This window comes from Ursus maritimus, unplaced genomic scaffold (assembly GCF_017311325.1).
Source record: "Ursus maritimus isolate PB19 unplaced genomic scaffold, ASM1731132v1 scaffold_35, whole genome shotgun sequence".
NCBI lineage: Eukaryota > Metazoa > Chordata > Mammalia > Carnivora > Ursidae > Ursus > Ursus maritimus.
Window position 1 is genome coordinate 824,905 of NW_024426119.1, and position 26,161 is coordinate 851,065.

Sequence of the window (26,161 nt, forward strand, 5' to 3'; positions counted from 1 at the left end):
AACCCTGGGAGCAAACCTATATCCCCTGCTGGATTACTCAGATAACCTTTTCAAATTAAGTGGGAACACAATGGCTGACAGCTAGGCCAGTGGGTGGAAAATTCTGGTCCTGAATAATAGTGAGGAAAAGGTGAAATATTATATACTCAAATTGGAGGATTTCTGCTCCTCTAAGTATTTATTACTTCATTTTTAAACCTAAGAAGAAAACAGTATGAAATAATTATCTCTCTGTTCTGCTTTCAAGGTCACCTCATGTGAATGAGTCACACAGTTCTCATCTGGGGCCACGTGCACAGAGCTCCGCGGTAGACAGGAACAGGACTCACAGAGTAAATCCACCCCGAACTGGTGCTGAGCAACGTGCTCAAAGATGGACGTCAGGATGGGGAGCAGGGCTGCCGTGGTATAGTTAATATTCTGAGACACGCCTTTAATCTGCGTCCTGGAATGGGTAAACTTCCCCAGCTTCAGGTTTTCTGAAGTCTTCTCTAAGTCTTCTGCAGCATTTTCAAAGAACGCTCGTAACCCGGCCTTGACCAGCTCTGAGCCTGACTTCATGACAGTCCTGTAAGCAAACGATGTTCCAGACCAGAAGCATAATCATAATCCAAACCTTTGGCCAACCCCCTTCTTCAAACTGGTGACTTGCAGTTTAACCCGGGGAGACACTGGACACGCCAGTCAACTGAAAACACTGAGTCAGAAGTGGAGAGAGAGCAGTTAGCATCCAGGAAGCCATCCGGATCACGCAATCCCGAGGGGGCTGACAACAGGATGGCGTCCTCTGTTGGACAGAGTCAGCACTCCACTCTTGAGGAAACACAGAGGAGGGTTTAGGATGAAACTGATCTTAGTCATCCGTTATCAATATAGGGTTCCAGTGGGCTACATTCCTCCATAAATAACTAATTGAAAGGAAGGAAAGGTGAGTTTTTCTTAGAGTTCATTAGGGGATAAGCTACTTTCATAAGGAGTAGCTAGAAATATTAGCTCTCTTATGATGCAGGACCTCTTAGAGAGAACAAAGATGTCAACTGAAGTTTAGATTTCTATTAGCTTATAGGGTTGTCCTAGCTTGGAAAAGGGAAGGGAACAGGAACAGAAAGCCCCCTTTAAAATGGACAGCTTCATCAGACGGCTGAAAAGAAACTACAGAAATGTGCCCTGTGGGAATGGAGATTAGCCTTCCCTCAAAACTATTTTATAAAACTTAGAAATGGAACAAAGCTTACAAGTCAACTATTATTTTCCATATTTTGGCATCTTATTCACAAGATTATGACAGGCTTGCTTCAAGGACAGATGCTTTTTATCTACAGCATTTTCAGGATAATTATCCAACCAACCAGAAAAATAAAAACAAAGAAATGAAGTCAGTGAGGCTTGCTCCTAGCCTGTAAGGAACCATGAGCTATCTTTGTAACTTTCTAGTCTTGGGTTTTGTCAGGAACGATTATCAAACATGCTGACCTGCATTTAAAAAAAAAAAGACGGGGCGGNNGGCAGTCCACGTGCTCCTGGCAAGAAAGGTTCCTCTTCCCAGCCACAAGGGATCTGATCCCCTGGGGTGCCTTGGCCTGCTTCTATGAATTTGTGCTGTCTTAGTATTGCCATGTTTGTTTCTTGTTCTAGGGGTTCAGACCCCTCAAATCCCCTTTAATTATCCTTAACAATTTTTTGGTAACCATTCTTAGTTTGTAGTAGATTTCTGTCTTGTGGCCAGTCCTTCAGTTCATTTCTCTCTTTTGCATACAATTTTTGGAAGCGTGTCCTCCCCCCAATTTTGACAAGGGGCTCTGGTTGACGAGCGTGTTAAAGAAAGCTCCCTGTCTGTCCTTGCCACTCCTCCTCTTCCTCATCTCATCAGATCATTTATGTTTATATTACTGGAACTTACACATGTATTTGTTAAGACTTCTTTCCCTTTCAGCCATCTTTCCTGCAAGACCCTCAGGCCAAGGGTTCAAACCCATCTTTGTCTCTGGTCTTTTTATCACACATCCCTGCACCTCCCTCCTTGGCTGCTTGGGATTCACAGTGCTACGGTTTCCATCCCAGGATGCTTATGGCCTCACCACCCATTAGGAAGCTCTTCCTTTTTTCTGTGGAGAATGAGGGACAAAGTGGCACTTTGCTCTATTACATATTTTATCTTCCGAAAGATGAATTTCTCAGGAAGAGAAGACAAGAATTGATCAAACGCTCAGCTTTTAGCGCGCAGTACATGTCATGACAGTGGCTCTCCATCATGTGAGCGGAGAGATGGAGAGTGCTAATGTCAGGCTAAGATTCATTTCCTTCCTGTTCCCCCCGCCCTCCCCCGCCCAGCTCCTGCAGAGCAGTGACATGTCTTCTCTTCTATATGGTAAGTGAAAAGAGAGGGTCAGAGAGGGAGTCTTGAGAAACTACTGGAAAAAACCAGGCAGACTTACCTTGTGTCAAGTGTCTGAGCTAAGATGTGAAGACAGCTCACCATTGTAGTAGAATCGCTCCCTAGAACCAAAAATATCACCGGTGACTCCCCAAACCCTTCAGCCTGTCTTTTAAATGCAGTCTTCTCAATATGCACAAACCGCAGCATAATTAACCACCAACACACAAAGTGCCAGACCTATGTGCGGGGACAATGCATTTATCTCTGGCCTGACACATCTGCTGTATGATGGATGTTAGAGGCAGAGCTTAAAACATTCATTGGTGTGGAAAATTTGAGCTGTTAAAGGTGCAGAGAGGTCATTTATCAGACTTCGGACCAATTTTCTATGGCAAATTTAGGTGACACCTTCGTCCTAAGGCTCAGGTTGTCTGCAGGCGCCGACATGAAGGCAAAATGCAAGTTAAGGATAATTACAGGGAGGAGTGAGGCTTTCAATGATACTTCTCTTCACTTACCAAAGAGGGAAATCCTGTGTCGAACAAGAGCAGCGAGTTTGCAGAAGAGGCTGAAGCAGAAAAGAAGGCGAGTGGGAAAGGCACAGAAATCCGAGGACTGGTTTGTACCCTCCCTCCCCCAGGCCGCCAAACTTTATAACAAAGAGTACAGAATGGATTTCTAGGAAAATGCACCGTGTTCCTCTCCAAGACTCCTCTGGACCACACGAGGAAAATGTGTGCTCCTCGCTGTCTTGTTGGAGAACCATGAAGTCACCTTGGAGGCAGCCCGGACCTCACAGGACATGATCCTTCTGCAACAACTGCAGTATTTTGCAGTGACCAGGTTATCTCTTGCTACGGAGTACTATGTGCTGACACATTCATCTGTAGGACATTCGGGAATAAATGAGGATTCTGACAGGGATTGTGTTTTTTCCACCACTGCGACAGATTGCAAGCCATTTTGCAGCCATCACTGGGGTGGGAAGCTTCCGCTGGGAGGTGGGCAAGCAGGTGCGAACAGAAGAAAATTAACAGTTCAGGGACGGGGGATCCTGTGCTTGGACAAAAACATTTTTAGGAAATTGCTTTTCTTGTCATTTCCTACTAGTCGATGGACCTGACCGAGTGGCTGTCCTAGCTGTGCCCCTCCCTGGAAGCTAGGAAAGCCCATCTGCTATGCTCTGGTGCTTTTTGACCCTACCCCACGTTTTCGCCCATATTTTCTATCATGGAACCCTTTGGAGGCCCAGCTGTATCTTAGTGTTCTGCTTTCTGTGGCATCTGGTAGAGAGCCTTGTGCACTTAGGAAAGAGCTCTATAAATGTCTCTGATCATACCACTGATGGACCCTTCCCCACTATGGCCGCGATGTGACCTGTATTGCCAATGGCTCTGGGGAGGAGGCTGCTCAGACTGACACCATTTGGCACAGCTAGGCAAGAACTTTGCAATGCCTTCAGCAAGCATTCCTTCCTGGTGGAACACAGAGGGGAAGGTAGACTACAAACACCTGCTAATGGGCCAAGGGCTTCCCAAGGTGAAGTGCAGAAGCCCTTCCCAGTTTCTCATTCATAGGTTGTTGCAGGCTTCCTGACCCACGTGGGGCAGAAGTCTTTTCTGGAAGAGCTCAAATAGAGAAGAACTATATCCTGAGTGTTGGCAGAGATCAAAACTCGCTCCCCTTTATGTACTGAAGTGCTGAATCACTATACACCTGAAACTAATATTACACTAGAGTTTGTGAACTAACTGGAATTGAAATAAAAACTTAAAAAAACCCAAACTTCATTCTTATGTTCCATAAATGAGTGAAACCATATGATAATTGTCTTTCTCTGCTTGACTTATTTCACTTAGCATAATCTCCTCCAGTCTCGTCCATGTTGCCGCAAATTTTGGGTAATTGTTCTTTCTGATGGCTGAGTAATATTCCATTGTATATATGGACCATATCTTCTTAATCCAGCCATCTGTTGAAGGGCATGTCGGCTCCCTCCACGATTTAGCTATTGTGGACAATGATGCAATGAACATTGGGGTGCATATGCCCTTTCTCTTCACTACGTCTGTATCTTTGGGGTAAATACCCAGTAGTGCAATTGCTGGATCATAGGGTAGCCGTATTTTTAATGTCTTGAGGAACCTCCATACTGTTTTCCAAAGTGGCTGTACCAACTTGCATTCCCACCAACAGTGTAAGAGGGATCCCCTTTCTCTACATCCTCTCGAACATTTGAATGAAGGGGGGGTAAACAGAAGGGGGAATGAACCACGAGAGACTATGGATTCTGGGAAACAAACTGAGGGCTTCAGAGGGGAGGGGAGTGGGGGATCGGGATAGACTGGTGATGGGTAGTAAGGAGGGTACGTATTGCATGGAGCTCTGGGTGTTATATGCAAACAATGAATCATGGAACACTACATCAAAAACTAAGGATGTACTATATGGTGACTGATATGATAAAAAATTATTATTAAAAAAAAAACAACAAACTTGTTCACTTTTATATGGCTTTCAATGAGTGCCCTAAGTCTACTGAGCTGTCTACTGGACAATCATAGCTGAAGTCCCCTGTGGGAAGTTATTTATTTCTGCAGTGGGAATAAGCTGGAAACCCTGGCCTAGAGCTTCAGAGAACTCAGAATAAGTTAACAGAAATCTGACAGCTTGCAAGTGTGAAATTAAATAGGGACTGCTTTTTTTGCTCTTCCCATTGTGTCCACTTTTTAAAGAGCTGTGTATTTGATTTAAAAAAAAAAAAAATCATGGACTTAGGGGTGGGAGAGAGCCTGGAGGGACACGAGCCCCATGGCTCTGCCATGACTAGCTGGGCTGTCCTGGTGGAGCCACTTACCTGCTCTGGGCCTTGGTTTTCTCATTTCTAAGTAGGGAGTAATCACAAGATCCTCTTAGTTTTTAGAATTAGGGGCTGATCAACACAGATATTTCTGGTGAAATGCGTCAAAGCGGACACATGCTCTGTACAAATACAAAGTACCGTTTCCCTAACTAAAGCAGATGGTGGAGTTGTTCGATCCTAACACTAACCAGGCTCTGCTTGCTGTCAGAAGTGCGTGCCCAGGCATGCCAAGCCAGGACCCGAGGTTTTCAAAGGCCCCTTCCTGCCCCCTATGGGGCCCATAATGTACGTAGAAGCACTGTCCTTAGCCCAGTGTTACGAGGGGCCGGAGCTCCCAGGTGCCTTCCCGTCTCCGGATATGCAAGTGACAAATCAAAGGACCACAGAGGAGAGAGGGTGGTAGCCCTGCTGAATGGCAGCAGGTGCAGAAGAGGTGGGGCGGAGGGGAAGGACACGGACAAGAGGGGTCTGGAGGTGTGAACACATTTGGTGCAGATGCTGCTGCTTCTGTGGGAGGGCGGCAAGCACACCGATGGATCTGGAAGCTATTTGCAAGGCTGATCAGAGGCAGGTTGTCTTCCAGCCGTGACAAATGGTGCCTGGCTGAACAAATGTTACATTTCCATGAATTAACAATCTCACAAAAATAGATGAAGAAGACAGGCACACCTGCCCTCTATTGGATTATCTGAATATCTCACTCTGCCCCTCATTTCCTGAACTTCTTACCAAATAGACCAGTACATCCTGAAAATATTTAGGAAATCTTTGATCAGCAACTGATGCTAAGTGTATCTCATTTTGATAGCAGGGGCTCCTCCTTTCTAAATAAATGAGATTAAGTAATGACTGCAGAAAAAAATGGCACTCCATGTGGATACAGAGGACTTCCATGCTTGCCCTAACTTACTGCCTGGGTCGCTCTGAGGCACTGGCGTGAACCAGACCAAACCTCAGTGTCCTCATCTGAAAAATGGAGAGAATATACAGGTGGTTCTTAGAGCACGGTGATGTTTCACAATGATATGCAAGAGTTACTGCCCACTTGTGTAGGGAGGAAAAACCAGCTCACTGTTAGCTTTGGCCTTAATAAATGTTAGCTAAATCCTAAGGTTGACTATCCTCATGAGGGTGGTGATATTTAATGGGGGGGTCTTTATAAGGTATACTGTAGGCGTCCACCATCAATGGCTGTTAGGGAAGGAGTTGACTGTTTTCATTATAGTTCTTAACTCTTTGCCATTTAGAGGTCTAACTCATTCCCTGTCATTCTCAATCAAATCAGAGAAGACCACAGGCATGGTGGAATTCATTTTTAGCCTGATCATAAAGCATCCTCTGCTCTCCTCTCTCTCTTGAGGTGTCCTCATGTTATGTCTACTGCGCTGAGAATGGAGGCTGGTGATCCTGGGGAACATTTTTTTTTTTCCTGTTTGGAACTTAAATTGAATTGTGTTGCTCTGGATTTCAAATATTGGATCATCCACAATAGGACTTGTTAAGATCGGATTCTTTAAAACAAATTTAAACTGAAAAAGCCTGGTAAGAATGGGATTGAAAACAGTGTTAATCTGTTTCTTCTCAATGTTGTGTGTTTGCCTGTTCAAGCTTCGGGATTGACTTTGCCTTTTTTTTTTTTTTTAATAATTTTTTATTATGTTTGTCACCATATAGTAACTCATCCTTAGTTTTTGATGCAATGTTCCATGATTCATTATTTGCATATAACACCCAGTGCACCATGCAATATGTGCCCTCCTCAATACCCATCACCAGCCTATCCCAATCCCCCACCCCCCTCCCCTCTGAAGCCCTCAGTTTGTTTCCCAGAGTCCATAGTCTCTCGTGGTTCATTCTCTCTTCTGTTTACCCCCCCTTTATTCTTCCCTTTCTTCTCCTACCAATCTCCCTGCTATTTCTTATGTTCCATCAATGAGTGAAACCATATGATAATTGCCTTTCTCTGCTTGACTTATTTCACTTAGCATAATCTCCTCCAGTCCCGTCCATGTTGCTGCAAATGTTGGGTTATCGTTCTTTCTGATTGACTTTGCCTTTTTCTAAATGTTATTTCAGGATAAAAGTTGATCTGAGTATATAAATTTTTCCCAAGACCTACTGATACCTTCAAACAGTGCTCTTCTCTTGGTTGCCAAAATAATACACAGATAAATATGAATATAATTACTTTCAAAACCAAGATGATAACCAAAATCTCTGTGCCACCAATCATCAGGCCACAGTTCATTTCTCCGAAAGATTCACCACTGAGTCTCCAGGAGTTAGGCACATCGCCACCACGACCTTCTCGTTTGTAGACTCACCTGGCCACCATTTCTTTCTCCTTATGAGAGGCATAGCCGCCGCTGCTAAGGGGCTTCAACGGGGACGACAGGAAGTAGAGGCGGTGGTTGGTGAAGTACTGATCAACCAGTGGGAGGAGAACCTGGAAAATCCACCATAAATTAACTTCCAGGAAGCTAACCAAAGCCCCTCCTTTGATTCCTTTGAAAAAGTTCATTTTCCATGAGCAAAAAGCCTCTGAACATAGGCCCTGGAATTTCCAGGAAACACCATCCAGTGGATTGCAGTTTCCAACACATTTTCCTCTCGCACACCTCAAACCAGAGGCCTTGGGGATATGGGAACGGAGAAGACTGTTAACTAAGGGTCCCAAGAACTATGCATATGGCGGAGTCAGCATTTTCAGGACAGTCTGGTGATACATCTGTGCTCAGTCATGCCTTCTTGGGCACGGCGTCCAACAGGAACACTTGGTGCCTGGCCTAGCACTACCAGCCTTGAGCCTTCCATCTCTGCTTCTCAGGCACAGTTACCCCAAGGCTTCGAATGCATTCAGTCCTCTGAGTAGGGTTCCATGGCAGAGACTGCTCCCTGGTACCCAATTCATTCTTCCTTCCTTTCTCTTAGCAACAGAAACCCCCATGTTTTAGCTGGGCATGGGGTCCCCCAGCTACAGAATACATTACCCAGACTCCCTGGCAGCTGGGTGGATCTAAAAATGATGGAATTTTAGCCACGGGGATAGAACTTTAAGGGAGAAAAGCAGCTTGTCCCCTCTTTCCTTTTCCCCCTTCCCACAGATGTGGTACAGGTGAGCCTGTCTGGACCACACTGACACAGCACACTTTAGGGGACACTGGAGCACCAGGAAAGGAAGCACCAAGTCCCGGAGGGGACGGCGTGCCGCGGAACGGGCTGCCTGCCCCTTCAGACCACCCTCCTGCCTCTGGACTGTTGCACAACACACACGGGCCCATCTCATCGAAGCCGCTGGAGTTTCGGATATCCCTGCAGGTGAGCTTAACTTGCACCCTCAATTGTGTAGATTCTAAGAAGAAAGTGATTTGGTTAAATGCAGGGAATCACTTACTTTGGCAAAGAATTTGATCTCCTGGTCGTGGGGAGACTTTTCCGTTTTCCCACTGCTGACAATGGCTTCTACAAAGACAAAAGTAACACAAAGTTGGCCACAGTTAAAGAAAACAAAACCAAAAACAGTCACAGCATCGTAGAAACAGAGCGGCTTTCCTAAGGGCCATGGAAAGGCCATTAGATTTATATGAAGTATCTTCTATTTTACCAAGGACTTTCTAACCGTGCTGGTTAGTTGCTTCTCCTGTCAATTCTCTCAGCGGTTTCACTACCCTTTCCTCCACTTTGCTGATGGGGAAAGCAGCTTCAGAGAGGTTGAGTCATATGCCCACAGTCACAAAGCAAAACAATGGCAAAGTTACAATAGGATGAGTTATGTGCAAAATGACACATGGCTCAATCAAACCCTGAAACCAAGGATGAAACATTTTTTTTAAAAAAGGGGGACAAAATCTCAGCCACCGTTCCCCCCCCCCAAACCATACGATGTCTAAATGAATCACGAAGAGCTACAGTAGGAAAGCATCATCCCTTGATAAAGGAATACCACATTCTTTTTGAGAGTACAAAATATTAAGGGAAGCACACATTTGGGGGATATGTCACAATGATACTTACCCAAATGGGCAATAAACTCTTGGGCGGAATCAACATATTTCAGGATCTTCTTCAAAAATTTAGAGGCAAACCTCTTTTCCATGGAGGAGGCATCCAGCTCCATATCCTTCACACCTCTAGGTTGGAAATGGGTAAACCCCAGGAAGTAACAGAGATGACTTTGTGACTTCGGAGCAGCAGCAATCCTATCTGCGTTGACTTTACTTTCCAAATGTTAACGGTTATTCTGGCTCAGTGACCTGATTTGTCATCTGACTGTTCACCCCTTGCACTTGGAAGCTGCCTCCCTGAGCACACAGCACCTGCACTAGAATCTTATCTGAGAAGATGTTTCAAAGTATCTTTATCATTCATTCAACAAGTATGGAGCGGGGGGTAAATCAGAGAAGCAAACAAAATGCCTGCCTCCAGGGAACCTATATGCTAGCTGTAAACAGACACACGTAATATATAAAACAAAGCATAAATTATGTGGAATGCTAGAAGTTAATTAGCATTATGAAAAAAGAAAAATCAAAGCAGTATGAAAGGGCCCAAGAGTGCCTGAAGGGGGGAGGCAAGCAGACTGTAGTGTCACACGGGCAATCACTGCTGGTTTCATGGGGAGATGACATTGGAGGAAAGGCTTGAAGGAGATGAGGAGGTGAGCCATATGGCCATCTGGGCTAAGAACTTTCCAGGCATATGGAGCGGTGGTGCAAACGTCCTGAGGCAGGAGCACGCATGCCGAGTTGAAGGCATACAGCAGATGCTAGCGTGGACGGCATCGAAGTGAGCAGGCAGTCAGAGAAACATGAGGTGGTTCGTAAATCGTTAGGGCCCTGTGGGTCATCCTCAGCGTTTTGCTTTTGCTCTGAGTTCTGTATAGGGGAATGACTGACGTTATAAAAGAATTATTTCAGTCGCTAGGTTTAAAATTGACGGTGGGGCACAAGGGTTGAAGCAGGTGGCCTGGGGCAGAGGCTCTTTCAGGACTGATGGTGACAGCGTGGAACGGGTGAGCAGTGGTCAGATTCTAGATATCTTTTAAAGGCAGAACCATCAGGATTTCCTGAAGGACTGGATATGGGGTGGGGGAAAAAGCGCAGTCGAGGGTTTTGGCTTGAGCGCCAGGAAGAATGGGCTGTCACGGAGTGGTGGGGAAGCTGAGGGTGCAGCAGGTTGGAGGCGTGAGTGGTGGGGAAGCTGAGGGTGCAGCAGGTTGGACGCGTGGGTAATGGATGATGAGTTCTCCTGGCTGACGGGGCTCTCGCTTCCTTGTCTGCACACCCGAGTGCCCTCCGTAGGGTCTGGCACATGGTAAATACTGCTACTAGCATACGTTTGCTGAATTCATCACCTTTTTCCTTTCCCCCCTATTTCCTTGAGTTCCTTTTTAGGTGTGGGAAAGAGGAATTTTTCATTTCTGTGAGCAAGTTATTTATCAGCAAATCACAGGACACACTCCTCTGGGTGCTAAGAACAGGATTAAAACGACGAAGGGAGTATTTCTCAAATGCTTCCCCAGAGGCGGTCTCCTGCTGTCTGACCTTTCCTGCTTGACAATACGGCAAATAAGTTTTGTTATTTTTTCATATGAGCTACAATAGAAATATTTGTATAGATTTTTGTTTGTTTTTGCCGTTCAGTGGCAAAATTCTGTAGGAAACTAAAAGCAAAAATAGCAGCTGGCTCAGCAAACATTTCTTTTAGAAGGAATGGTTATATCAGAATAGGAACACTGGCTTGTCTGCCACCCTTCAAGGGACTCAGCAAGCATGACCCATGGAGCACAGCCCACCACTGACATCAGACCAGCGTGGAAATAAGTTCTACCTTAAAGACTAAAGCAGCTAAGACCATACTCACATACAACACTCCTCTAGATAATTCTGACAAACCTAAGTTTGAGATAAAAAGTCTCAGGAAATCTTGACGGATTCCATCTCCTCAGTGGAGTCACACCTTCAAAAGAATCAGTTCTCTTCATTCAAAGACTTTGTCAGTTATGCGCACTGTTGTTATCATGTAATTAAATATCATTTAAAACAACAAAGTAAAAGTGTGAAGAGGACTGCTGGTTCTGTGAGAGCTAAGCTGCATATTTTGCAAAGGCCTGGAATTGTGTTTCCAAATACACAGTTTCTGAATTAGGTATGGGGGAGATAAATGTAAAAGACCGGGGAGGAAGTTGAAAAAAAATCTAGAAGAATACTGTTCTTCCAAGGTTGTATATGTGCTGTAATTCTCGCTGCTCTATAAAAAAGCCCAAGTCCCAGAGCTTTGAGGATGTACTACGGATATGGTTTATAACTCAATCAATCAAACAACAAAGAGAAGCTGCTGGGGCCTACAGTGCAGGATTTGTGAATGAATGCATGTTTATATGCTTCAATTTAAAATGAGATGTTTAAAGTGTATATGTATCATTTGTCATGATTCTTTCCTATAACTGGTTTTTAAAAATGGATATTGACTGGCCCTGTTCTCATTTCAAAATACTAACCGCTACCCTTCCTCTCATCTGTTTTGCAGGCAGGTGAGTAAATACCTGGAGAGGGAGAGACCACGCCCAGAAGCCCACCCCCGCCTGGCTAACATCACCAGGAAGAGGACTCACCTCGAAACCACGATGCCATTCACTTGGAGGAATTTAAACAGGTCCTGTGCCTTCTCTCGGTCCCTGAACTTCTCCTTGGCTGTCAAGGTGTCATATGGCACCAACAGAGGGTGACTGCCGCCACCTGGGCTCAGGAAAGTGAGAGAGAGGACAACATATTTGGCTCTTCCTTTGCACCTCTGGGAACACATACCTGCCCCCCGGCTCACCTTCTGTAGGGCACCAAGAACCTGGCTCACCTTTGCTCTCCAGTTCCAGCTTCTTCTTCTTGGCCCAGATGTTGTGATAGTTTTCAGCCACGACCTCCACCATTCCCTGTGTCCCACCAAGGAGACGACGGATGGAAAGAAAGCGAAGAAAAATGGGTTCCTATCTGCCCACCTATTTCAGACAGCCTCAGGAACAGAGCACCACCAAATGCTAACGGCACATTGCTGAGTGTCTCCCGTCATTAATTAGTCCGTGCTTATGCACCTCATTAGTTTCGTATCTTCCCATACACACAGAAAACAATTTCTAATTCTGTCCTTCCCTTGGAAGTTATTTCCTGGCAGTTTGATTCATTTATGAGAAACACACATTTCCATTTGAAACTGCATTCTGGTGGCGCTTCATTTGTCATGGGAGTTTGGGATTTTATTCCTGACCTGAGACAGGAAGATGCAAGTGGGAGTCAAGCAACAGTCTTGAATCCCCAAAAGTTTAGCCAAGCAAACTAAAAAGAATCACATCTTAGAGAAAAATGGCTGCAAATAAGATTTCTCAAATAGAATTCATCTTTATAAGACTCATAAAACAGTGACCTGAAATGAAGGGTGTATGCTGGAAAGAAACTTTCTCTAAGGTCCAAAGTGTTGGCCTGATGGACTGAGGAGTAACTGGCCCAGGCTGGAGCCCGTCGAGGCAACCAGTGTGCGTGGGAGGGGAGGGTGGGGGAGGGGGGTGGTGGGAGGAGACAGCTTAGGGCTTTTAGTTTCATCCTCTGGGTTGTCTGCCCCTAAATCCTGTGCCATCGCGGGGCCCCTGAGTGAATCCACCACGGGACACACAAGCGTCCCTATGGCTGGCCGCACCTGCTGGGGCAAGGAAAGCACCCCCACCCAGGGGCCTTTCCACTGGTGTTCTCCTAGCCCTTATTAGTTTTTTCTCCTAGTTGTTAGTTCTGTGTGTTGATATAGTAATTTGCTGTGTCCTCCTCCTTTTATTGAGGCATTACGTGTTATGATGTCCCTGGAAGAAGTGCAAAGACTGGCCTTCTTAGAGAACTGGTTTATTCTGCTGAGACTTGCCCTGTGGCCCAGGCCTGGTGTGGCTCTCTTCAAGTCTGATATTTTCGTGGTGCTATGTTCTAGGCATTCTTGCCCCTCCCACCCCTTTTTAAAAGAAAAGAGGGTAATATGCCTCTGCACTTAGGGGCTAGATTTAGAGAGCAAGATATGCTGTTGTGCAAGTACCAACACTGACCTGGAGCTCCCTGGAGAGCACCACATTGGAGAGGTCCAGGGGAGCAGGGCTGTAGCTGTTGCCCTAGGGAAGCAAAGACAGAATCACTGGGTTTGCCATTATTTTCCTTATTCTTATCACTATCCTGACTTCAGCTGCCAAAAATGTATTCCCGAAAGATCCTCGGGGTTCACTGTTGGTGGTTCTTGGCCCCTGACACCCCAGGGAGAGCTTTCCCAGGGTCTCTGGGGGTTCTTACTGGCCCAGTGTTGGCCCTGGGCATGCCATCATACCTGGCTGGCCTGGGACACGCTCCGAAGCTTCTCGTTTTCCCGCTGTTGAACCAGGGCCTCTCCCTCTTTGGTCCTCTCCACAGACCAGCCCACAGCCAGCATGGTTTTCAGGGACTCCCTGGCAGGCCAGCGGTAGATTTCCTTCTCCTGGAAGAAAATCCGAGCTAAAGAGATTTGCAGAGCACACCCCTGCCTCTGACTGGCCCGATTCCCTGTGAAGTTGGCCCCCACAGTGGATGGGGGGGGGGCTCCAGCCTCCTGTCACTAGGTCAAGACGCCCTCTGTAGCATCTCCCCTGACACACGTAATCGTCTTTCTAACGTTTTCAAGTACAAGACCCTATAGTCTCCTGCATTTAGAAGGAATGTACCAGACATTATTGAGTTTCTGGATAAAGAGGAGCAAGAATAGGAGAGTGACCCCTCATGTTCTGGTAGCTGCTTAAGACAGGGCTTGTGGAAGTGATCAGAACAAAGCTCTCCTTTGAGCTTTGAAAGTAGAATTTCTTAGATTTAGAATTCCCTTGAGCTATACACAATTTTACAGATGGCCAATATACATGCAATGATACACGTGCCATGCTTTACATACGACACAAAGCCTACAGCTTACACAGAACTCTTACTGATCCCAAGACAGGAATTTGGAGTTGCATTGAACCAAATTTCCTAACAATAATAGTAATAACCCCAAAAGACCTGTCCATATTTCCCTAGGACCCCTCCTTTCTACTCCCTTTGTCTATCGTGACTGGAGATCATTTCTATCTGAATTTCCTCCAGCAATTCAACCTTCTCCTAGCCCCAAATTCCCCACGTCAACAGCCAAACAAAAGCCCTTCCTAGTCCTGCTATAAGTGAACTACGGATTCGTTTTGGCTCAGCCTCCAGGCGCCGGATGGTGCTTCGCCACCCAATGGTGCTCAGAGCCGATGAGCAAAACGTGAGGCTGGGCTCTGGGAAACTGGTCCTGGGGCTCTTGCCCACTGGCGAGCTCCTGAGGAGCTGACATGAACTTGAGGGGGAATGTGCCCTGAACTCCTCTGACCATCTGAAAGTATTTCCAAGGAAGCAAAATCAGCATGGCCACTCAGTGTTACCAGAGGCAAGTTTCTTACCTTTTCCGTTAAAGTCTTGAAAGGCCGGATCAGTGGATGGGTCTTCACATTTTCATCCAGTGAAATTCCATATTTCCAACCATTCTGACTCTGTAGAAATGTTCTCAGTTCAAATATCCTTGGCATCCAAAGAGCCCCACTGTATGACCCAAATCCCAGCTTCTATTTTCACTGAACAAATGGAATAATGGGATGTGACAGAGCTTGAAAATCCACTCCCCCCAATGTCTAATTGATCCTTTCAGGCCATCAAGCTCTCTGCCCCCTGAATTTTGAACTCTACTCCTTTATTTCTTCTTGTTTCAGCTGCTGTCCTCGCTGCTTACTCGCTTGTGTTTCAGCAGAAGGAGGTTTCAAAAGACCTATGAACAATGCTTCTCAGGTTAGCGTGTCGTGTTCACAGGCAAGGAGAGTAGACAAGGCCAAAGACATGTGAGGACTGGTCCTACTGCATGCTGCCTGGAGGGGGCTGACGTGATTTGCACTGCATGCCGGCCAACCCTAGAGCAGAATTGTAGCAATGCATGTCTCCTAGAGTCATAGAAGTTTAGAAATTTCAAACTTTGTTCAACAAACATCGGTTGAATGCCTAGTACACCAGACTCTGTCCCAGGCACCGTGGATACAGAGATAAGTAAGAACCCCTGATTGTCATAACCTCACAGCCCAAAGACTCCTGGCTGATCTTTTGAAATCTCTGCCTCTGCCCACTTATTAATGAGTCTGTTTCTCAAGTTTCTGTCCCTTCTCCAGAGCACACGCTCCCTGGTAGATGTAATCCAGGCCCACGGCCCACAGGTGGACTAATCTCGGTCAGTATCCAGCCCAGATATCTTTCCTAATTTCCAAACTTACTGAAGCTCTGCTTCGATGCCCGCAGGGACCTCCTCTCATGCCTGAAGCAGAACCTGGCATTTCGCTCCTCTCAGGGGTCCCTCCTCTTGGGTTCCCTGCATTTCAGTGAATGGCACCAGCCTATGCCCACTGTCCAAGCCAGACGTGGCAGATCTTCCTTGATGCCCCAGTCTCTGCACCCTCTCACATGTGTTCAACCTCCCAGACCTGTTCATCGGTCTGCCTCTCTAGCTTCCCTGCCAGTGTTTCAGTTCTGGCCACCACCGGCTCTCACCTGGATTACTGCCACAGCCTCCGTGCAGCCTCTCTGCCTCCAGTCTTGCCACCTCTCCGTGGACTCCATTTTCTACATGACCGTCAGGTGAGATTTATAAAATCACCCGGGTCAGGGCACTCTACTGCTTTAAGATTTTCTGACTCCCAGCTGTCATCATGATAAAACCCAAACTCCTTGTGGCCTCTAAAGCTATTGTGAGATCTTGCTGACCTTTCTAGACTCATTTCTCACCCTTCTTCCTCTGCTCTACTCTGTGATCCCATAATATTGAACTATGGTTCTCCAGAGCCACGAGACTCTCCCTCACGTCTCTGCTTGCATCTGCTGCTCCCATGGACTGCACTGTACTTGTTTCCCTGGGCCTGAACAACGATGCATCCCTAAGCACACAGTGTAGATGTCCGCAGCTCAGGGAAGGACTCCTGGACCCTTACTATTGACTTAGGGACTCCTTTTATGGGTTACGTGCTCTAACCTCGTGCTCCTGCCCACCGCAGCACAGAGCGACCTGTATAGCGGCTGGCTTGTTTTGTTTACCCCACAAGACTATGAAGCTCTTGGGGGCAGGGGAAAACACTCTCTCCTCTGTTAGATGATCACTGCCCACTAGGCAATGGTGAGCAAGACCTGCTTCCTTACGCATGTGAAGCTCACAGTCTAGTGGAAGAGAGAGAGATTAATCACATACCACACCAGGAAAGGGACAGTTGATAACTGGCACCACTGTGTAATTCTTATAAATATATAAAACTGCTACAGAAACACTATGAAGGAAAAGAGCAAGATGCTAAGAAGGCCTATATAGGAGAAATCTGGGAAAGAGGTATCCTAGGAGCTCACACTGGATGGATAGTTGAAGGATGAATTGGTGACTGGTGTTTGCATGTGTGTGGATGCAGATGGGGACTGGCTCAGAGTGAGAAGGGTTTCAGGCTCATGTAGTGTGTGTGTGTGTGTGTGTGTGTGTGTGTGTGTGTGTGTCAGAGAGAGAGACAGAGATACTAAAAGAAGAGGATGTGGCTGGAGGGCAGAGGGAGAGATGAGGCTGGAGACGGCAGCAGAGGCCAGGTGAGGTAGTGTCTATCGTCGGGTCGTGTTTAGGATTTTGGCCTTTGTATTAAAAATGGTTAGAAGCTATTAAAGGACTTTAACAAGGAGAAGGGCTGGGAGGGAAAACAGTGGTAGAATATGACTCAATTTGCATACTTGCCAGCAGCGTAAAGAACAGAACAGACAAAATGCACATGGGCAGACTAGTTAGGACATTATCACCATCATCTGGGCGAAGGATGACTGTAGCCTGGACTAAAGCCATGGCACAGAGAGACAGACCTACACAAATTCAACAGCGACCAACGAGGTAAAATCCACATGGCTTAGTGAGAGCTTGGATGTTGCTATCGGTTCGTGGAGGTGTCCCTTTCCCCTAACTCACGGGTTGGCCAAATAGGCATGTTGCTCCTTCTAGACCAGGGGTCAGCAGCCTGGAGCCCTTCAGCCCATCTACCCAACCCCGTGGTAGAAATACAGTTTCTCAGCATAGGCACACGCTTGCATCTATGTGTCACCCCCGGCGACCGTTGTGTTACAACAGCAGAGATGACTGGTTGTAACAGAGACGGCCTAGCCCACAAAGCCTGAAATGTTTACTATCTGGCCCTTTACAGAAAAAGTGTGCCAACCCCTGTCCTAGAATCACGAGGCATGAGCCCATTCTATAGTTACAAGGACTGTCGTCATCATCAGTCCCAAATAGACAGTGATCAAACAATAAAAGCAGACCCCAGATCAATATAGAGGCTGAGCCAGTGGCTCAAGGTGTCCCTGCTCCGGGGCACACGGCTCCGAGGTGGTTTTCTGTGGCTTTGCCAGGGACGTGGCTTCACAGTTACGCGCCGGAAGCCGCAGCTGAGCAATGGCCCCAATCCTTAACTGGCTGCCCACAGGAATCCTGGATGGCTTTGGCACATTTCTCCCACTTTGCCTGCCAGCATTAAAGGGCTGACAGAGCAATTAAACTCATTAAGCAGCCTGACCTCATGTGGTGAGGAATTTTAAACACCAGATGGACAGGCTTATTAATAAGGGAGTGTCTGGAAGTTCTACCGCTGCCTGCCTTAGAAAGACACGTGTCCTCCCTAGAATAAAATTCAGTTTGCTGGCAGAATGCAAGGGCAAGGCTTTCAGTTTTATTTCCCCTTTTCCAACGCTACTTTCAAAGAAAAAATTAATGAAAGCCTCCTGCCCCGCATTACGTGTTGACGTCAAAACCACGCAAGCATGTGCTCGGTGCAAACTGCAGAATATGCAATGTTTAGAAAGGAGTTAACGCTCCCGGAATCAATCATTTTCTTGAGAAATACAAAAAGCAGCACCAGCCGTTGCTGCCGCCTATTTCCCCGACCTCCACCAACCCTGGGAAATTGCTGCTCAGAAATAATGAATGCTCTTGGCACGGCCAGTCTGTCACTTAGACAAATCAGGCGGATTTCCAGGACTGGACCCTGTAATGTGGTTGGGCTGGTTTCCCCCTGACGACTGTCAGCTGGATGCTAACCCTTACCTTGTCACAGGCCCATTTATCATGTGAATGCTCCGCGTACTTGGTGACGATGTATTCCCATTTTTCAGGCAAGGAGAAACTGTGAAATGAGAAAAAAAACAGTATGACCTCCCCAGGCACTTGAGCAGGATGTACTGCAAAGATGGCCAGAAGCAGCAATCAGCGGTCAGAAGTTAGACTGCTGACCCAAAGCCGAAGCTGGATTCCCAACTGAGCTTCCTGTGCAGAAGGATGGCGTGTCCATGCTGGGTCACAAACACACACGCTGTCTAATCAGAGGCCGTCACTGCAGGAGCCTCGGCTGCATGGGTGACCTCCCTCCCGCTGCTCCAGGTGCCCTTGGCTCCCTAAGAACCACCCTGGCTCCTGAGCCAGACCAGTCCGGGTGAGCCAGGGAGAATCCCTTTATCCAAAGATACTGCCTGTAACCCCAGCACTCCAATCTCGGAGTGCCAGAAACGGGTGGCTAGAGGAGCAAATGTCACAAAATAGTGGTGGTCGTCTACCTTTCTGGATGCAGTGACTCATGTTTAAATACGAGAATCTGGTTAGGAGGGCAGACATCTGTTTCTGTTAGCCCGGCAGCTTCTGTCCCCTCAGGCAGTAAAAGCACCTCCATCTCCCTTTGAGGAACAAGTTTTGCAAGGCACGGAGTCTCATGTGAACGGTCATCAAGAACGGGCACCGACTAGGCCAATCGGACTCACTCTCCCCGGAATCTGAGCCTGGAGACGTTTGAGACCAAGCAGCAAACCCTTGGAGCTGATGCCCCCAATGGGGATACTACTTGAAGTTTCTTCATTTGGTCACTCTGCCTCGCTTCCTGTCCTTCCTGAGGCCTCGTTAGTCAGATTTTCACTAGGTTTTGATAATAAGCCTGTATCCTTCCAGTAAGGTGCTTTTCTGCTTAACTTAGAGCTCCTGTTACTCATATTACCCAAAGAACCATACTGATGCCAGAGGCATATGTGAAGAAATCAGATCTCTCAAAATAACATGGACCCATAGCCATCTTTAGCGAACAATTGCTAGCACAGAGCGTCTGCAAGTGTTTACGAAGGCGTCCAGGTTACTAGTACCATCTGTCACCCTTCAGCACGTTTACGTTTTCACAGGGTGAAATTCTCCAAAGTCAACACCTGCCTTCTCCTAGGCCCTAGCTTGGTGGTTTACCACGCCCCTAACCTCTTCTTTACGGTAGGTTCAATTCTGTTTCCCACCATCCACTCAGCTCAAGGCTCCATCTGATGAAATGTATACTTAATTTTCCTGAAGATGAATTTTATACACTATCAAAGCTGACAGCCCCTAGGAATGGCTCAGGCTACGCCTCTTATGAGAACTACCGCCATAAAACACAAGTCCGACAGGCTCATACAGGAGGTCTTGCTTTCCCTGCTCAATCCCAAAGCACTTTTAGAGTTCTTAACTTAAAATGCACCTGGAGATGAAGACTGTATGACCCACAACACATCACCATGACTAGGAAAAAACTGCCACAAGACAAAATTGAGCGTATGTTGCCCAACATTTTATCTGTGGCCTAGTCATTACCAGGGAGGAATGCTGGAGAACCAGAAGAAGGGAGTAAAAGACACTATTATAAGGTTATTCCAAAATTCCAGCAAAATTTCAGCATGGCAAAGAGTGGGTCCAGTCTTTCAAATAAGGGCCCCTTGCTGTTGTGTCATCACACCCTGCGGTCTTACTGGAGTTCAGCTAAGTGTTATTTATAGAGTTGTTCTGATGTATGATGCTATTAGAACTATAGAGGCCTAATTCACAAAGAATGAAGATTTTGTCAAAAAACTCATTAATACATTAATTGCATCATTTGTCAGGGCGGTTCTTGCAATGCCTCAGGCGACATTTACTTGTGGAGAACATTCATCTCTTATAATAAATAAACCACCCCCAAAAGAAAAGCCCAGAATGTAATAATACAGTATATAATCAGCTATGGATGGATGAAACCTTCAGGAGTTGAGGACAAAATCCAGTGCCTGATGTGACGTGTAGCATTAAGGGAAATGATCAGCAGTGTTGGCAAGAGGGAAGGAAGGAAAGTTTACATTTCTTGCACCTTCTGAAAGAGAAACACTGGCAACTGGGCAAAATACAGGATCAGCTTAGAGAGGATTCTGGACTCACTTCATGGTGTTGATGGGTTTGGGGTCAAAGTTGCCATCTGCATCCACTGAGATCTGTTTCTCCAATGTGGCTGAGATTCTGGTATCTAAATAATCTGGTGGCAGGGCCCCCGCTATAGCACTGAGACAAGGAAGGGCCATTCGGAAAAGGTCTGGGTCATACTTCTGTGAAGAAAGACAAAGACCATGTTAGTAGAGAGGTGAGAACCAGGGCTACCCACGCGGAACCATTCAACAATTAGCTGAAGAAAACAATAACATGCTTGCATTTGTCTAGGTGAACCAAAATGGGGAACGTGTAAACTCTTGGATACTTTCTGGCAGAAACTGAGTGATCCTTAGAGGATGAAATGACAATCTGTGAAGCCTTCAAGTCACCATTTGCTTTAAGTTGAAAAACCTTCAATCAAAGTTTAAATCATTCTCTCCCAAATGGTTAATTGCAGGAGTATCTAACGGTTCCAGTGGTCTATAAACTTGTCTGCCATGGATGGTTATAGAAACTGACCCAACCTCTGTCCAGATGGGGCTGCAGCAGCCCTGCCAGTCCCCTCACTAGCTGATACGGGTCTTATGCTGGTGTCGTCAGCAGACGACTCAATATCACACCCACTCTCTCGAGTGGGCCCAGAAAAAATTTCAGTCAAATAACACGGGGTTAGGAGCAGCTTTTGATCTACTCATACCAGACCAAAGAAAACTGGAATACAGAAAATTTAAGTGCAGGTCAACACGACTGGCAGCTATACACATGCTCCAGACTTCGGTAAGAAGACCAGACCTACCTCAGAAGGCAGGTCTGCCTTTAAAGTTGACGACTTCAGAAATCTAGATAACCTGGGTGAAGGGGAGTGGACGCAAGTGTGAGAGTTTGAACTGTGTTTCACTCAGACTGTCCAGAGGCTCGGGATTCAGAGGCCCTCAGTTTTTACTCAATTTCCTCCTCGAACGAGTGGCTGTGAAGAACCTTCCCCAGAATGGCATGTGGTTTTCTGAAATCCCACTCTCAACCTCACAGTGGCTGTTGGGCTTTCTCCTCTACATCTGAACTTGGTAAAGGCTGGCTAACAGGGGCCACACGATGTCAGGAGGAGAGGAATGGGGGTGTGGGTAAGTCATCAAGACTGAACCAGGGACATATTTTTCTAATTTACTCTGGAAGTCCTTCTCCCATGTATCAGCTTTGTGAGTCTGACAAGTTATTCGACTGTCCTGAGACTTTCCCTCACCTGTGAAATGACGATTAGCAGAGTTCCTGTTCCAGAGCGTTGGGAGTAAGGATGGTGTGCTATGCTTGTGTAACTGGCACTGTCCCTAGCAGGTGGCAAAGGCTAATAATATCAGCTATTGTTATTCATAGGCATTCATTATTCACTGGTTATCACGGTCCTCCCTCTTTGTTCAGGAAGTACTGCCAGTACCTTATGGGAGAGGGAGTCAAAAATCCCCCAGAAGAGTTTCTCCGTCAGATGCAACTCTTCTTCCACAGCCAGCCCGTAGCTCCCCCATCCTGAAGGCAGACAGTAATACTTCCAGCACTGTTCATAGTGATTTGTCAGGAGCTGGGAGGTTGGAACAGGATTGCACCAGTCAGTGGGGCAGAGAAGACCCACAGGCAGCCCCGACGTGCAGGGGAGAACAGAACAGCAAGCAGCCCACGTGAGAGTGAAGCCAACAGCTGAAACAGCTGGGTGAGCTCCAGGGAGACCCCTGGACATCACTGGGAATGGTCTGCTTTCCCTCCTGATGAGCTCTAGCCTGTGCTGAATCTGCCTGATTAATTCTTGTGCCTCCTAATGTGCCCCTAGCAGTTGGAAAGTGGAGAGAAACTGTTTCTACTTCCAATGAGAAAATGCTACCCTCTGAAAGTACTTGCTGTGTAACCTTCCAGGCACTCGAGGGTGGGAAGAATTTCTTCTGAGACATTTGTTTATAAAGCTAGAAGATTCTGGGTGATGCTGATATGGGAATGATGGGGAGCATGTGGTGGGCCTGAAGATTTTCTCTACATTGATTACTGCCCACGGCTTTCCTTGCTTTTCTCTTGAGCCCTCTGATGGCCCGACCATGTTACCACAGTTCCACATGTGGCCAGTAGAGGGCAGAAGTACAGCGCCACTGTTCCCATCCCAGCAGGTGGGATCCACATCCTCTAAGAAAAATCCTGCTGGTCTAAGACGTAAAAGCGAGCTGAGTGCTACGGATGCTGCTTCCTCAGGAGCCAGAATCCGGCTGACTGTACAGGCCTGCTGAGGAAGCAATGCCAAGCTGAACTGTGAAAACCATGGTTTTCAGCTAAAACATTTATTGGGATTAAGATTCCAGAGAACAAGCCTTTGGAGGGCAGTGGAATCTCTGACAACATATAAGCTGTTTTCTGCTGGGTATGGAGACAGAGGATTGAACTAAAGGATTCTGGGAATTCTGTTTATCCCAGTAACGTGCATCTTGAAATCTTGCTTAGACTATTTCTGAGAAGAAGGAAAAGTTCTGTGAAATCACCAGGCAGAATTTTCAGGTGTGGCTGGCCACTGCTGACACAATGAATATGAAAATATGGCAGGTCCCTCATCGGTAAAAGATGAAAAACACTGTTCTCTTGGGGGGGGGCAGTTGATTGTGGTGCTCTCCCACCCACGCCCAGACGCTCCCTGTGCCAGTGATAACACTTCCGTAATTTATGAGAAAGTCATCAAAGAGACAACAGATAGTTCTTTGGCTGTACTTTCCATTAATAAAGGAAGACAGAGATAAGAGTAAAAAAACAAAAAAGAGGGTCTGTTATAGAGGCAAAAAGAAGGCACAAGACAGTATGGACAGAAAAGGACAGTGTAGTCTATACTTGAATGAATAATCACAAGGCCTTCAAAGCTCTTTGAGGTTGAAAACATTCTGAAAACCTAATTAAGGCAAGAAAGTGCAAAATCCAGGTCCCCCTCATTAACTTCTGCTAAGTAACATGTAGTCAGTGGAAAGCAATTAAAGAAAATTGGGGCAGTTAATGATCTACTCTCTGCAACCTAGACACTCAAGAAGGGGTTTGATATGGTGGGTTGTATCTTGTTAGCCGTCAGCTTAAAAAAGTAAAACCCGTTTAATGTGTATTTTGCTTCCCCGGTTGTGAAGACCTCACGTTTTGGAAGGCAAGTTTCCGTGCCATGGACGGTACTTCTATAAGAGTGAGGAGGTTCACCTTAAGAGGCATTTTGCAATATTCGTTGAGCTGTGGCACGTCAAACACCAGACGTCGCAAGAGTTGCTGTAACATGGAAGGCCTCAAGTGACTGCAGTGTGAAATAAAAACAGAGAGATCGAATTAAAAAAAAAAGAAAGAAACTAATGAAGGAAGAAAGAATGAAAAAAGAAACACCCATCCATTATCATAAAGCAGAGCTAAGCCACCAAACACTTAGCTCCTAAAATAAGATCTTGGGTAAATCACTTCAAAAAGTGAGTACAGTTGACCCTGGAACAACATGGCAGTTAGGGGTGCTGACCCCTCCCCAACCCAGTCAAAAATCCATGTATAACTTTTCGGGGGCACCTGGGTGGCTCAGTCGGTTAAGTGTCTGACTCTTGATTTCGGCTCAGGGCATGATCTCAGGATTGTGACATCGAGCCCCCTTTGGACTCCACGCTCAGTGTGGAGCCTGCTTGAGATTCTCTCTCTCCCTCTGCCCTCTCCCACCCTCTCTCTCTCAAATAAATAAATAAATCTTTTAAAAAAATCCACATATAACTTTGACTCCCTCCAAAACTTTACTAATAGCCCCCTGGTGACCGGAAGCCTCACCATAACACAAACAGTTGATTAACACGTATTTTATGTTGCATGTATCATATACTCTGTTCTTACAACAAAGGAAGCTAGGGAAAATAGTAACAAAAATCATAAGTAAGAGAAAATACATGTATAGTACTGTATTTATTGAAAAAAACATCCATGTACAAGCGGACCTGCATGGTTCAAACCCGCGTTATTCAAGGGTCGGCAGTAGGGTTAAAAGGAATGCGTGGCTAACGAAGTGAGATACCGAAGGTAAAGTCTGCCACCAGGTGACAGTACGTTGTAGGGCCTATGCACACTCAAAATAGAGTCACTGAGCACGTACAAAGAGACAACAGAGGGAAGCTGCGGTTGATTTTACAGCCATCTCTAAGGGCCAACTGTCCCTTGACCTTTGCAAAGGATGAAGCCGGAGCTGACCAGTGCATAGCTAGAAGCTGAGGCCACCTACTGGTGTGATGGGAAGGGAACTCCAGGCCGTCTGAGCTACCAGCCTGAAATCCTCCCTGTGGGAATCATTTCTTTAGGTTAAGGCTCTGTCCTCAAAAAACCTCCTTTAACAGGCAAATGCAGCAACTAATTAGAGAATAATTTATCAAATTATCAAAGAGCTCATGGCCTTGGTAGTTGATGCGGGTAAATTCTGAGAGAAAGGAGAGATAAGCAACATTGATTTAGCTTTTAGTTGTAGTTTGCCAAGCCTTTTAAAAACCCAGGGGCACCTCCACATTGTCTGCACAGAAAAGTGCCCGTACACACGCTCAGAATTTAGCAAGCGTGTTCAGCTCAAGACCGCCTGCCTTCCACTCGTGACAGGTAAGGAAGGGGCCATCGAGGAAAAACTAGCTTCTGGCTCTATCTTAGGAACCAAACATTAGTTCTGAACACTAAATACTTGCCTGAAAGACAGTCTTATCTTCTGGTCCACGAACCCTCAGGGCAAGAGCCTGAGCTGTGTCCCCCATTTCCTCACAGTGAGAGATGAGCTCAAGGAAGAGGTGATCAGAAAGCTTGTGGCAAGGGGGGGTACCCAGCATATCCCAGGAGGAGATGACTGAGAAAGGGTGGGTATGTATGACTAGGGCCTGGAAGCTTCCTCAGACTGGATTCACCAGTTTCTCAATTACACCATTAAATGCAGCTGACTGGGACGCACACTGCAGGTGAAAAACACAGCGGGGTACTTACTTGCAAATGGCAAGCAAACATTCTTCTATGGTGTCCCTCTGAGCTTTGGTGAGGGAACGTCCCTTGGAAAGCCTGTATATTGTCTGTAGTGTAGAGTCGATCAGAGACGTGTAGTGTTCTGTTCCGGCAAAGAGAGGGGCACATCTTGTGAGGAGTGGGAGCACGGCAGAACATAGATACCTATTGAGGGCAAGCGCAGCCTCTGTGGTGCTCAGGGAAACCTAGGAAAGGGGATTGGGACACTGGTTAATCTCCCCGAGAAAGACAGAGCAACGCTTACCCCGGGTATGGAGCTCCCGTCCAGCAGGTGGGAAAGCTGACTCACAACAGCGTTTCATAGCAACAGACTGAACAACTGTCTACCGTGTCAGCAGACCTACTTCTCTTTTGCATTTTCAACGAGAAAACACAAAATCAGGTTAAAAGAAAAAACAGAGGGAAAGAAAAGGCTGGCTGGCCCTAACTCATTCCAAATGATCCACAACCATCTGTTACCCTCAAAGAGGGATTCTAAAACCTATTAACGTCAGCTGATGACCAGTTAACCCAATGTTCTTCGTGTTTGCAAAGGCCAGCTAACAAGCTACTGTATTATTATTGTTTGAGCTCTCTTTTCTCACCTTATGGAGACTCAC

General features: G+C 46.4%; 1 protein-coding gene across 1 annotated transcript in view; it reads right to left on the minus strand.

Moving 5' to 3' along the window:
* RYR3 (ryanodine receptor 3) overlaps nucleotides 1-26,161 on the minus strand; it is a 491,158-nt gene that overhangs the window by 78,947 nt on the left and 386,050 nt on the right. Inside the window, 16 exon segments of the mRNA XM_040620426.1 lie at nucleotides 330-568; nucleotides 2,436-2,496; nucleotides 2,896-2,945; nucleotides 7,565-7,686; nucleotides 8,635-8,702; nucleotides 9,255-9,370; nucleotides 11,854-11,977; nucleotides 12,093-12,168; nucleotides 13,318-13,380; nucleotides 13,590-13,736; nucleotides 14,707-14,796; nucleotides 18,402-18,480; nucleotides 20,553-20,716; nucleotides 21,973-22,113; nucleotides 23,745-23,835; nucleotides 25,527-25,747. Coding sequence (XP_040476360.1) covers nucleotides 330-568; nucleotides 2,436-2,496; nucleotides 2,896-2,945; nucleotides 7,565-7,686; nucleotides 8,635-8,702; nucleotides 9,255-9,370; nucleotides 11,854-11,977; nucleotides 12,093-12,168; nucleotides 13,318-13,380; nucleotides 13,590-13,736; nucleotides 14,707-14,796; nucleotides 18,402-18,480; nucleotides 20,553-20,716; nucleotides 21,973-22,113; nucleotides 23,745-23,835; nucleotides 25,527-25,747 — 1,852 coding nt within the window.